This window comes from Bos grunniens, chromosome 8 (genome assembly GCF_055505025.1).
Source record: "Bos grunniens cultivar Pamir isolate PY7600 chromosome 8, Bosgru_T2T1.0, whole genome shotgun sequence".
NCBI classification, from domain to species: Eukaryota; Metazoa; Chordata; class Mammalia; order Artiodactyla; family Bovidae; genus Bos; species Bos grunniens.
Genome location: NC_141172.1, coordinates 51,839,821 through 51,852,428, shown reverse-complemented (window position 1 = coordinate 51,852,428; position 12,608 = coordinate 51,839,821). Strand labels below are relative to the sequence as shown.

The 12,608-nt window shown below is 34.9% G+C and overlaps 1 protein-coding gene across 2 annotated transcripts in view; it reads right to left on the bottom strand.

Annotated features, from left to right (window-relative positions):
* Positions 1-12,608, bottom strand: part of VPS13A (vacuolar protein sorting 13 homolog A) — a 282,305-nt gene that overhangs the window by 223,747 nt on the left and 45,950 nt on the right. For both annotated transcript variants that reach the window (XM_086415617.1, XM_086415618.1), the window contains exons 11-17: positions 11,859-11,986; positions 11,570-11,676; positions 9,905-10,076; positions 9,348-9,410; positions 7,960-8,089; positions 6,934-7,028; positions 6,438-6,580 (exon numbers count right to left, since the gene is read on the bottom strand). In XM_086415617.1, the coding sequence (XP_086271743.1) occupies positions 6,438-6,580; positions 6,934-7,028; positions 7,960-8,089; positions 9,348-9,410; positions 9,905-10,076; positions 11,570-11,676; positions 11,859-11,986 (838 nt within the window). The remainder of the gene's footprint in view (positions 1-6,437; positions 6,581-6,933; positions 7,029-7,959; positions 8,090-9,347; positions 9,411-9,904; positions 10,077-11,569; positions 11,677-11,858; positions 11,987-12,608) is intronic.

The window sequence follows — 12,608 nt, the reverse complement described above, 5'->3', positions numbered from 1 at the left end:
GGCTTCTTTGCTAACTAAAACTTTTGGGGGGTCTGGACGGTTAACATCTGCCTGAGAAGGTGCGCCGGTTTTACACCCAGATAACCGAGTGGCGGGGAGGCGATAAGTCGCAGCATTGGCGCTCGCCAAACACCTCATCACTTGAGCTGCTCGGACCTGGGAAGAGCACAAAACTCAGGCCCAACTGAGTCTGCGCCTCTGAGGACTACCCGAGTGCCTGAACCTGAGCGGCTTGGACCTGGGAGGTACATGCAACCCAGGGCCAGCCTCGGATTGTTCCCGGCGGAACAACCTAGAGCCCGAGCAGTGTGGGCAGGGAGGCTACACGCGCCGTGAGCGGGGGCAGACCCAGTGTGGCTGAGGCACTGCGAGCGCACGCCAGTGTTATTTGTTTGCAGCATCCCTCCCTCCCTCCCCACAGCGCGACTGAACAAAGAGAAGAAATACAGCTCCACCCATGAGAACACCAACACAAGCTTCCCTAACCAGGAAACCTTGACAAGCCACCTGTACAAACCCACACACAGCGAGGAAAAGCCACAATAAAGAGAACTCCACAAACTGCCAGAATACAGAAAGGACACCCCAAACTCAGCAATTTAAACAAGATGAAGAGACAGAGGAATAGCCAGCAGATAAAGGAACAGGATAAATGCCCACCAAACCAAAGAAAAGAGGAAGAGATAGGGAATCTACCTGATAAAGAATTCCTAATAATGACAGTGAAAATGATCCAAAATCTTGAAATTAAAATGGAATCACAGATAAATAGCTTGGAGACAAGGATTGAGAAGATGCAAGAAAGGTTTAACAAGGACCTAGAAGAAATAAAAAAGAGTCAATATATAATGAATAATGCAATAAATGAAATTAAAAACACTCTGGAGGCAACAAATTGTAGAATAACAGAGGCAGAAGATAGGATTAGTGAATTAGAAGATAGAATGGCAGAAATAAATGAATCAGAGAGGATAAAAGAAAAATGAATTAAAAGAAATGAGGACAATCTCAGAGACCTCCAGGACAATATTAAACGCTACAACATTCGAATCATAGGGGTTCCAGAAGAAGAAGACAAAAAGAAAGACCATGAGAAGATATTTGAGGAGATAATAGTTGAAAACTTCCCTAAACTGGGGAAGGAAATAATCACCCAAGTCCAAGAAACCCAGAGAATCCCAAACAGGATAAACCCAAGGCGAAACACCCCAAGACACATATTAATCAAATTAACAAAGATCAAACACAAAGAACAAATATTAAAAGCAGCAAGGGAAAAACAACAAATAACACACAAGGGAATTCCCATAAGGATAACAGCTGATCTTTCAATAGAAACTCTTCAAGCCAGGAGGGAATGGCAAGACATACTTAAAATGATGAAAGAAAATAACCTACAGCCCAGATTATTGTACCCAGCAAGGATTTCATTCAAGTATGAAGGAGAAATCAAAAGCTTCTCAGACAAGCAAAAGCTGAGAGAATTCTGCACCACCAAACCAGCTCTCCAACAAATACTAAAGGATATTCTCTAGACAGGAAACACAAAAATGGTGTATAAATTCGAACCCCAAACAATAAAGTAAATGGCAACGGGATCATACTTATCAGTAATTACCTTAAACGTAAATGGGTTGAATGCCCCAACCAAAAGACAAAGACTGGCTGAATGGATACAAAAACAAGACCCCTACATATGTTGTCTACAGGAGACCCACCTCAAAACAGGGGACACATACAGACTGAAAGTGAAGGGCTGGAAAAAGATCTTCCATGCAAATAGGGACCAAAAGAAAGCAGGAGTAGCAATACTCATATCAGATAAAATAGACTTTAAAATAAAGGCTGTGAAAAGAGACAAAGAAGGTCACTACATAATGATCAAGGGATCAATCCAAGAAGAAGATATAACAATTATAAATATATATGCACCCAACATGGGAGCACCGCAGTATGTAAGACAAATGCTAACAAGTATGAAAGGAGAAATTAACAATAACACAATAATAGTGGGAGACTTTAATACCCCACTCACACCTATGGATAGATCAACTAAACAGAAAATTAACAAGGGAACACAAACTTTAAATGATACAATAGACCAGTTAGACCTAATTGATATCTATAGGACATTTCATCCCAAAACAATGAATTTCACCTTTTTCTCAAGCACACATGGAACCTTCTCCAGGATAGATCACATCCTGGGCCATAAAGCTAGCCTTGGTAAATTCAAAAAAATAGAAATCATTCTAAGCATCTTTTCTGACCACAATGCAGTAAGATTAGATCTCAATTACAGGAGAAAAACTATTAAAAATTCCAACATATGGAGGATGAACAACACCCTGCTGAATAACCAACAAATCACAGAAGAAATCAAAAAAGAAATCAAAATTTGCATAGAAACGAATGAAAATCAAAACACAACAACCCAAAACCTGTGGGACACAGTAAAAGCAGTCCTAAGGGGAAAGTTCATAGCAATACAGGCACACCTCAAGAAACAAGAAAAAAGTCAAATAAATAACCTAACTCTACACCTAAAGCAACTAGAAAAGGAAGAAATGAAGAACCCCAGGGTCAGTAGAAGGAAAGAAATCTTAAAAATTAGGGCAGAAATAAATGCAAAAGAAACAAAAGAGACCATAGCAAAAATCAACAAAGCCAAAAGCTGGTTCTTTGAAAGGATAAATAAAATTGATAAACCATTAGCCAGACTCATCAAGAAACAAAGGGAGAAAAATCAAATCAATAAAATTAGAAACGAAAATGGAGAGATCACAACAGACAACACAGAAATACAAAGGATCATAAGAGACTATTATCAACAATTATATGCCAATAAAATGGACAACGAGGAAGAAATGGACAAATTCTTAGAAAAGTACAACTTTCCAAAACTCGACCAGGAAGAAATAGAAAACCTTAACAGACCCATCACAAGCACGGAAATTGAAACTGTAATCAAAAATCTTCCAGCAAACAAAAGCCCAGGTCCAGACGGCTTCACAGCTGAATTCAACCAAAAATTTAGAGAAGAGCTAACACCTATCCTGCTCAAACTCTTCCAGAAAATTGCAGAGGAAGGTAAACTTCCAAACTCATTCTATGAGGCCACCATCACCCTAATACCAAAACCTGACAAAGATCCCACAAAAAAAGAAAACTACAGGCCAATATCACTGATGAATATAGATGCAAAAATCCTAAACAAAATTCTAGCAATCAGAATCCAACAACACATTAAAAAGATCATACATCATGACCAAGTGGGCTTTATCCCAGAGATGCAAAGATTCTTCAATATCCGCAAATCAATCAATGTAATACACCACATTAACAAATTGAAAAACAAAAACCATATGATTATCTCAATAGATGCAGAGAAAGCCTTTGACAAAATTCAACACCCATTTATGATAAGAACTCTCCAGAAAGCAGGAATAGAAGGAACATACCTCAACATAATAAAAGCTATATATGACAAACCCACAGCAAACATTATCCTCAATGGTGAAAAATTGAAAGCATTTCCTCTAAAGTCAGGAACAAGACAAGGGTGCCCACTTTCACCATTACTATTCAACATAGTTTTGGAAGTTTTGGCCACAGCAATCAGAGCAGAAAAAGAAATAAAAGGAATCCAAATTGGAAAAGAAGAAGTAAAACTCTATTTGCAGATGACATGATCCTCTACATAGAAAACCCTAAGACTCCACCAGAAAATTACTAGAACTAATCAATGATTATAGTAAAGTTGCAGGATATAAAATCAACACACAGAAATCCCTTGCATTCCTATACACTAATAATGAGAAAACAGAAAGAGAAATTAAGGAAACAATTCCATTCACCATTGCAACGGAAAGAATAAAATACTTAGGAATATATCTACCTAAAGAAACTAAAGACCTATATATAGAAAACTATAAAACACTGGTGAAAGAAATCAAAGAGGACACTAATAGATGGAGAAATATACCATGTTCATGGATTGGAAGAATCAATATAGTGAAAATGAGTATACTACCCAAAGCAATTTATAGATTCAATGCAATCCCTATCAAGCTACCAACAGTATTCTTCACAGAGCTAGAACAAATAATTTCACAATTTGTATGGAAATATAAAAAACCTCCAATAGCCAAAGCAATCTTGAGAAAGAAAAATGGAACTGGAGGAATCAACCTACCTGACTTCAGGCTCTACTACAAAGCCACAGTTATCAAGACAGTATGGTACTGGCACAAAGACAGAAATATAGATCAATGGAACAAAATAGAAAGCCCAGAGATAAATCCACGCACATATGGACACCTTATCTTTGACAAAGGAGGCAAGAATATACAATGGATTAAAGACAATCTCTTTAACAAGTGGTGCTGGGAAATCTGGTCAACCACTTGTAAAAGAATGAAACTAGAACACTTTCTAACACCATATACAAAAATAAACTCAAAATGGATTAAAGATCTCAACGTAAGACCAGAAACTATAAAACTCCTAGAGGAGAACATAGGCAAAACACTCTCTGACATACATCACAGCAGGATCCTCTATGACCCACCTCCCAGAATATTGGAAATAAAAACAAAAATAAACAAATGGGACCTAATTAAACTTAAAAGCTTCTGCACATCAAAGGAAACTATTAGCAAGGTGAAAAGACAGCCTTCAGAATGGGAGAAAATAATAGCAAATGAAGCAACCGACAAACAACTAATCTCAAAAATATACAAGCAACTCCTACAGCTCAACTCCAGAAAAATAAATGACCCAATCAAAAAATGGGCCAAAGATCTAAATAGACATTTCTCCAAAGAAGACATACAGATGGCTAACAAACACATGAAAAGATGCTCAACATCACTCATTATCAGAGAAATGCAAATCAAAACCACCATGAGATACCATTTCACACCAGTTAGAATGGCTGCGATCCAAAAGTCTACAAATAATAAATGCTGGAGAGGGTGTGGAGAAAAGGGAACCCTCTTACACTGTTGGTGGGAATGCAAACTAGTACAGCCACTATGGAGAACAGTGTGGAGATTCCTTAAAAAACTGAAAATAGAACTGCCTTATGATCCAGCAATCCCACTGCTGGGCATACACACTGAGGAAACCAGAAGGGAAAGAGACACGTGTACCCCAATGTTCATCGCAGCACTGTTTATAATAGCCAGGACATGGAAGCAACCTAGATGTCCATCAGCAGATGAATGGATAAGAAAGCTGTGGTACATATACACAATGGAGTATTACTCAGCCATTAAAAAGAATACATTTGAATCAGTTCTAATGAGGTGGATGAAACTGGAGCCTATTATACAGAGTGAAGTAAGCCAGAAGGAAAAACACCAATACAGTATACTAACGCATATATATGGAATTTAGAAACATGGTAACGATAACCCTGTATACGAGACAGCAAAAGAGACACTGATGTATAGAACAGGCTTATGGACTCTGTGGGAGAGGGAGAGGGTGGGAAGATTTGGGAGAATGGCATTGAAACATGTGAAATGTCATGTATGAAACGAGATGCCAGTCCAGGTTCAATGCACGATGCTGGATGCTTGGGGCTGGTGCACTGGGACGACCCAGAGGGATGGTATGGGGAGGGAGGAGGGAAGAGGGTTCAGGATGGGGAACACATGTACACCTGTGGCGGATTCATTTTGATATTTGGCAAAATTAATACAATTATGTAAGGTTTAAAAATAAAAAATTTAAAAAAAAAATAAAAAAATAAAAACAAAAAAGAAAATATCATGCTAAGTAAAAGAAGCTTGACAGAAAAGACCATGTATTATATGATTCAATTAATATGAAATACCCTAAAAAAACAAATTCTTAGAAACAGAAAGTAAATTAGCTTTTACCAATTTTACACTGGAAAGAAGGAGCAATGGGGAATGACTGCTAATGGGTATTAGCATTTCCTTTTTGGGGTGTTAAAATGTTCTGAAATTAGGTAATGATAATTATTGTACAATGTTGAATAAACCAATGTGAATTTTGTATACATTACAGTGTGATAAAAAGTAAATTATACAATTTAATGGATGAATTGTATGGTACATGAATTATAACTCAATAAAGCAATTTTAAAACAGGAAGTAAAATAAAGACATTCCCAGATAAAAACAAAATTTTTAATGCTATTTCTTCTTGAATAGTGTGATTACTGACATTTTTGTATTATTCTTTAATGTCCTTCATGTTTCCTCTGCATAAAGTTTTCTATTGAACATATGCTATTTTAATAATTACAAAATATATATATTAATGAAAAACACCAAGTTCCTAAAAATACAAAAGAATAAATTAAGCCAAAGTATTCTTTACAAAATACCATATGACTCTAATCTACATTCAACCTTACAATGAATTTTTTTCTTATAGATAAGAGAAAATAAATTAATACTTACTTAACTGCTTGTGCTCCTGGTCTTTGCACAATCAAAGTACTAAATTCTTCCACTACAATATCTAGCAGTTCAGGTTTTTGTTGTTGTTCTCTTAGAATAATAGACATACTTTTCAAGTGAACAAAGAACTTCATTGCTTCAAACTAGAATATAAAGAGGAAGAAAATGAAAAAAAATTATATATCTATAATACTCCTACTTATACAATTTATTCTTTCCAAAAATCAGAAAAATACATCAAAAACAACCTTTACATATTTAAGGATCACCACATAATACTAAAACTAAACATAAACTAAAATTAAACATAACATAAAATTTTTTTAAAACCCACGTAACACTAAAAATTTTATTCCTACTGTGGAAACTCAAATAAATGCAATATTTACAGACTCAAAGATCACAGAACAAGTCAGTAACATGTATTTCTGAAAGGATTAAAATTAGGCGAATCTATCAATAAATACTCAGGTATAAGGCAACAAAACATTTTTACTGTTTTTGGCAAGGTTGGATCAACTGCTGTTTCACTATAGCCAATTGCTTCATACAGCAAACTTTTTTCTTTAGGTGTCAATATTTCTTCAAGACCTACAAATCATAAAGAATGTTTTATGTTATTAACTGGTAACAAGATAAAACCAAATCCAAATTTAGCTGCTTTTAATAATGTAAATTTTACTCTTTTTTATAATACCTTTAAGAAATTATATTCACAAATGCTAAGATGGCATTGGCAATTTTAGGTTTATTTTTCAAAAATATAAATGACTAACTACATTAATTTAGCAATATAAATTTCTAAATGTTTTGTATTAAGCACACAAAATAGCTACCTGTATTAGGTACTTAACGGCATGATGCTAGTCAACATAAGTAGCATATAAAATACGAAGTATTAATATCATGCCTACCCATTTTAAAGTTGGTAAAATTGAGTTTTAGAGAGCTTAAATTTGCCAGGGTCATATTGCTAATAAATGATATATCCAGGATATAAACCTAAGCCCCTAAGCCTCCAAAGTTATGATGTTAAGCATTTGGTTGGGAAGTAAAAATCTTTCCAAGAAATAATTTCAATGAAAATTTACAGTGGTTTATACTCTTTTGAAATTTTTATTTATAACTGTGCTATACACACTTACTAAAACTTCTAGACATAATACTCTTCTGAAAGTATTAGTAAATATTAAAAATTTTTTGATTTTTGACATACATTTAAAATTTTATTAGTAATTTTACTTATAGTAAGAATTACTTATCATATGTATATATACTTTCAATGTCTACTTAATGAAAGAGAACACTTGGCTCCTCCCTCCATGGGATTCTCCAGTCAAGAGTACTAGAGTGGTTTGCCATTTCCTTCTTCAGGGGATCTTCCCGACCCAGGGATCAAACCTGGGTCTCCCGCATTCCAGGCAAATGCTTTAACCTCTGAGCCACCAGGGAAGCCCTGATGGTTAGCTACACTACCACAGCTTGATGATTAACTGCACTACTGTAAATGAAATGAACGTACTTCCAGGTTTAATATCTAGTTGTTGTTTACTATGCGATTCTGACCAACTCCACATCCAGCTAAACCATCCTTTATTGCCCTCGGACTCTTCTGCTCCTTCTCTGAAAATCCTGTATCCAGCTTTCTTTACCTAAAATAAATAAATTTTCAAATAAATGACAAATTATCCTTTATTTAGCAATTCAAAGAAACAGGATATTTCCAAAACTTATCTGCTTTAGTGGATAAGTATAAACAACAATCATACTGACAATAAAATACAGTAGCTGTAACACTGGCCAAATATCAGAATTTAGAATTATCTGGTACTTATTAGCACATGGTCTTACAAGCAATAATAATGGGCGGGGGGCGGGGGGTGGGGAATTGGCTTTTCACCTTTAAGCCCAATCACTGAGAAAGAACTTTTTTCCCCCACTGAAACTGTCTTGAATAGATGTGGCAAATAGATGGTTTAAATAGATGTCGCAAAAGAATACATCAAATTTTCTTGTAATATGGTGTTTTTGTTCAGACACTAAGTCATGTCCGACTCTGTGACCCCATGGACTGCAGCGTGCCAGCCTTCCCCGTCTGTCCTTCACTATATCCTGGAGTTTGCTCAAATTCTTGTTCACTGAATCAGTGATGCCATCCAAACATCTCATCCTTTGTCTCCCCCTTTCTCCTCCAGCTCTTAGTCTTTCCCAGCATCAAACAGGGTGTTTTCCAATGAGTTGGCTCTCTGCATCAGGTGGCCCAAGTATTGGAGTTTTAGCATCAGTCCTTCCAATGAATATTCAGGGTTGATTTCCTTTAGGATCGACTGGTTTGAGCTCCTTGCTCTCCAAGAGACTCTCAAGAGTCTTCTCCAGCACCACACTGAGAAAGCATAAATTATCTGGTGCTCAGTCTTCTTTACGGTCCAACTCTCACATCCATACATGACTACTGGGAAAACCATAGCTCTGACTATGTGAACCTTTGTCAGCAGAGCTTGACGTCTCTGGTTTTTAATACGCTGTCTAGGTTTGTCATAGCTTTTCTTCCAAACTGCAAGTATCTTTTAATTTTTTAGCTGCAGTCACCATCACTGGTGATTTTGGAGCCAAAGAAAATAAAATCTGCCACTGTTTCCACTTTTTCCCTGTCTATTTGCCATGAAGTGATGGGATTGGATGCTATGGTTTTAGTGTTTTGAATGTTGAGTTTCAAGCCAGCTTTTTCACTCTCTTTCACCCTCATCAAGAAGTTCTTTAGTTCCTCTTCACTTTCTGCCACTATTCTTATAATACAAATAAGCAAATTAGAACCCCTTTTAGGAAATAGTATAATACAGCACAATACCAATAAATTCTATATAAATTATAGATTTATTTTATACTAATTGAAAGACAATCTGGAATTACCTCAACTTCCGCCTGTTGTCTTGCCACAGTTATATTAAACACATCCAAAGTCTTTTCCAAATCCTAAAAATATAAATAAAATGTGTTTACATAACTTTATATAGATAATTTTCATATATGCTCTATCAAACTGCTGCACTAAATATGGGAAATTGAAAATAAGTCATCCATCAATATGATATTTCTCTTAAATTCTGAGAAGCAATGCTTGTACATGTCAGCTTGGAAATTTGGCTTTGAAACCAACACAGAGAAGACTGGAATCAATGTAGCAAATACTTTCTAGGATTCTGAAGTTTATAAATGTCATAATAATGTGAGGCTTCAAGTTACTATTTTCATAAACCCAAATCTCTCCAGATTGAGAAGAATCTCAAATTCCAAATGATCACCAGAGTTTCTATCATCCAACTGAAGTTAAGGAGTATGAAAAAGTCTAAGTAAAAGAGACAGAGAATGACCAGTCAAAATTAGAACAAATAAGTAGGAAGTGTTAATCACTAAAGACTGAGGACTTAAGTATTACAAAATATTCAACAAATTTTTATAACACTAACCTCCAAAGAGTTGAGAAGTTCACCAGATGGCTTCTTACTTGTTAGCTTTTTTTTATACAGTTCTTTATATTGCTTCATTTTTTGCCTATGTTCTCTAATATGCTTCCAGGACCACATCCGTAAGTGGGGGCGAATGTTTACTTCAAGGATACCATGTATAGCATAAGCCCACCTAGTTAAAAAATAAAAACAAAAACTCTCCCCTTAAAAACACCCTCAAACCAACAGTATGAAATACAACTGACATCACTTCTGTTCTAACAACATACGTAATACAGAGACTGTGAAAATATTATCTAGCATTTGCTTCTTACCAACCCTATTAGTAATTAAGAACACATATTTAGCCTTATCTTTTTCCTAAATGAAAATAAGCAAAATTACAGAATTTTGTTATAACACAGTTCTACCAAAAAACTATTAAAGTATTAATTGGCAACTAGCCCTTTAGCCACCTGAATAGTAATTAAAATAGTCAACTGAAAAAGTAACTGCAACTTTGAAAACCTAGGTTAAGACCTTAATAACTAAAAAAATAAGACTACTTCAGAATTTTTAAAAGGGGCTGCACTTTACAGATTCCCATAATTTTTTCAGATTTATAATAGTGTTCTGATACCAAAGTTTGAAAACTAAAAAAAGACATAGTTGAAAAAGACATGTTTTTTTAGTAATTTCAGAAATACAGTAAATGAATAGAATGCTAGTATTTCCAGTTGTAAATTCATTATAAAGAATCCTTTATAATAATAAAGGATTAATAATAATTAAGTCAATTTTACTAGTATAATAAGCAAAAGCCACTACAAGTGTTTCAGGCCAAATATCATAATATAGCTTGTATCAGCCTTTAAAGAGAGTATCTTAAAATTCTTAAAAATTCAAGAAATTCACTTTCATGCTGTCATTTTTTAATACAATTGGAGACATATTAATGCCACGGACATTAGTATCTGCAAAAATTCCCTGGGCAATAAATAATGTGCTAAAAAAAATTTCACTGAGCAATTCCACTTCTGGGTATTTATGTGAAGAAAATGAAAACACTAACTCAAAAAGATATATGCAACCACGTGTTCACCGCAGTATTGTTTATAGGAGCCAAGATATGGAAACAACCAACTGTCCATAGATGGATGAAAGGATAAAGTATACACATACAAACACACACACACACATGCAAATGTTATTTAGCCATAAAAATGGAATAAAATCTTGGCATTTGTTACAACATGAATGAACGATGATGGGCATTATGCTAAACGAAATAAGTGAGAGAAAGACAAATACTGTAGCATTCACTTATATAAAGTTTTTTTTTTTTTTAATGATCTCATAGATACAGAGAATAGACTGGTGAGAGACAAAAGGAGTGGGTGGGGGATGGGTAAAATGGGTGAAGTGGGTCCAAAAAACTTCCAGTGATAAATAAGTCTGGGCATATAATGTACAGCATTTTGACTACAGCTTATAATACTGTATGGCATATTTGAAAGTTGCTAAGAGAGCAGATATTAAAAGTTCTTATAACAAGAAAAATAGTTTTGCTATCTATGTGTGGTACTGGACGTTAAGGACTTATTGTGGTGATCCTTTCTCAGTATGTACAAATATCTAACCATTATGGCGATTATACTTCAATTTTAAAAGTTTAAAGCATATTACCATTCTTTGGCATGGTAACGAAGAGGTACATCAGGTTTGAATTTCCTATATGGTACATTTTGCGTCATCATATCAACCGATTCAAGAAGTTCCATAAAACTGAAATACTGAAGAATGAAAAAATTAAATCTTTAAGATTTTTTGTTTAATTGTCAAAGATAAAAATTAAATTACTAGCTTATTTAAGGTAATGTTTATTATATACCATTATGAATCTTAACATTTAAAATCTTAGCTCTGCTTTTATCAAACTATAACCTACAATTTAAAATTTCATTAAAAAAATCACCTGTGGTTTATTAAGTTGAATTGTTATGTCATGTAACTCAACATCCAGGTCTATTTTGGGGGCAGAAAAGTCAAAATCCGATCTGCGATTCATCTGAAGTTTGGCATTGGCAGATATGGGGCGAAATACTGAAAAATAACACAAATTTTTAAAAATTATTTTAAAATAATGAGTTCTTTTTCCAAGTCACAAAGTGCTAGAGGAATCAAGCTGAAAATGCTCATTTTCATTTCTTCTATACCCTTTCCAGTTTCCAATTTCCATACTGCTATAACTTGATCAGATGAATTATCACTTAGTCTTGAGGAGTCTTTTGCCTTTATCTATAACCCATATTGCTTTTTGCAAGTACAATAAATACAATTGCTTTTTGCAAGCTAACTGCACTCCCCCTCAAAAAAAAAATAAATAAATAACCCTAAGAAGCAGGAACACACTCTAAAAGGCAAAACAGGTAGATGAAAGTGAAAGTGGAGAGTGAAAAAGTTGGCTTAAAACTCAACATTCAGAAAATGAAGATCATGGCATCTGGTCCCATCACTTCATGGCAAATAGGTGGGGAAACAGTGGAAACAGTGTCAGACTTTATTTTTGGGGGGCTCCAAAATCACTGCAGATGGTGATTGCAGCCATGAAATCAAAAGACGCTTACTCCTTGGAAGGAAAGTTATGACCAACCTAGATAGCATATTCAAAAGCAGAGACATTACTTTGCCACAAAGGTCCATCTAGTCAAGGCTATGGTTTTTC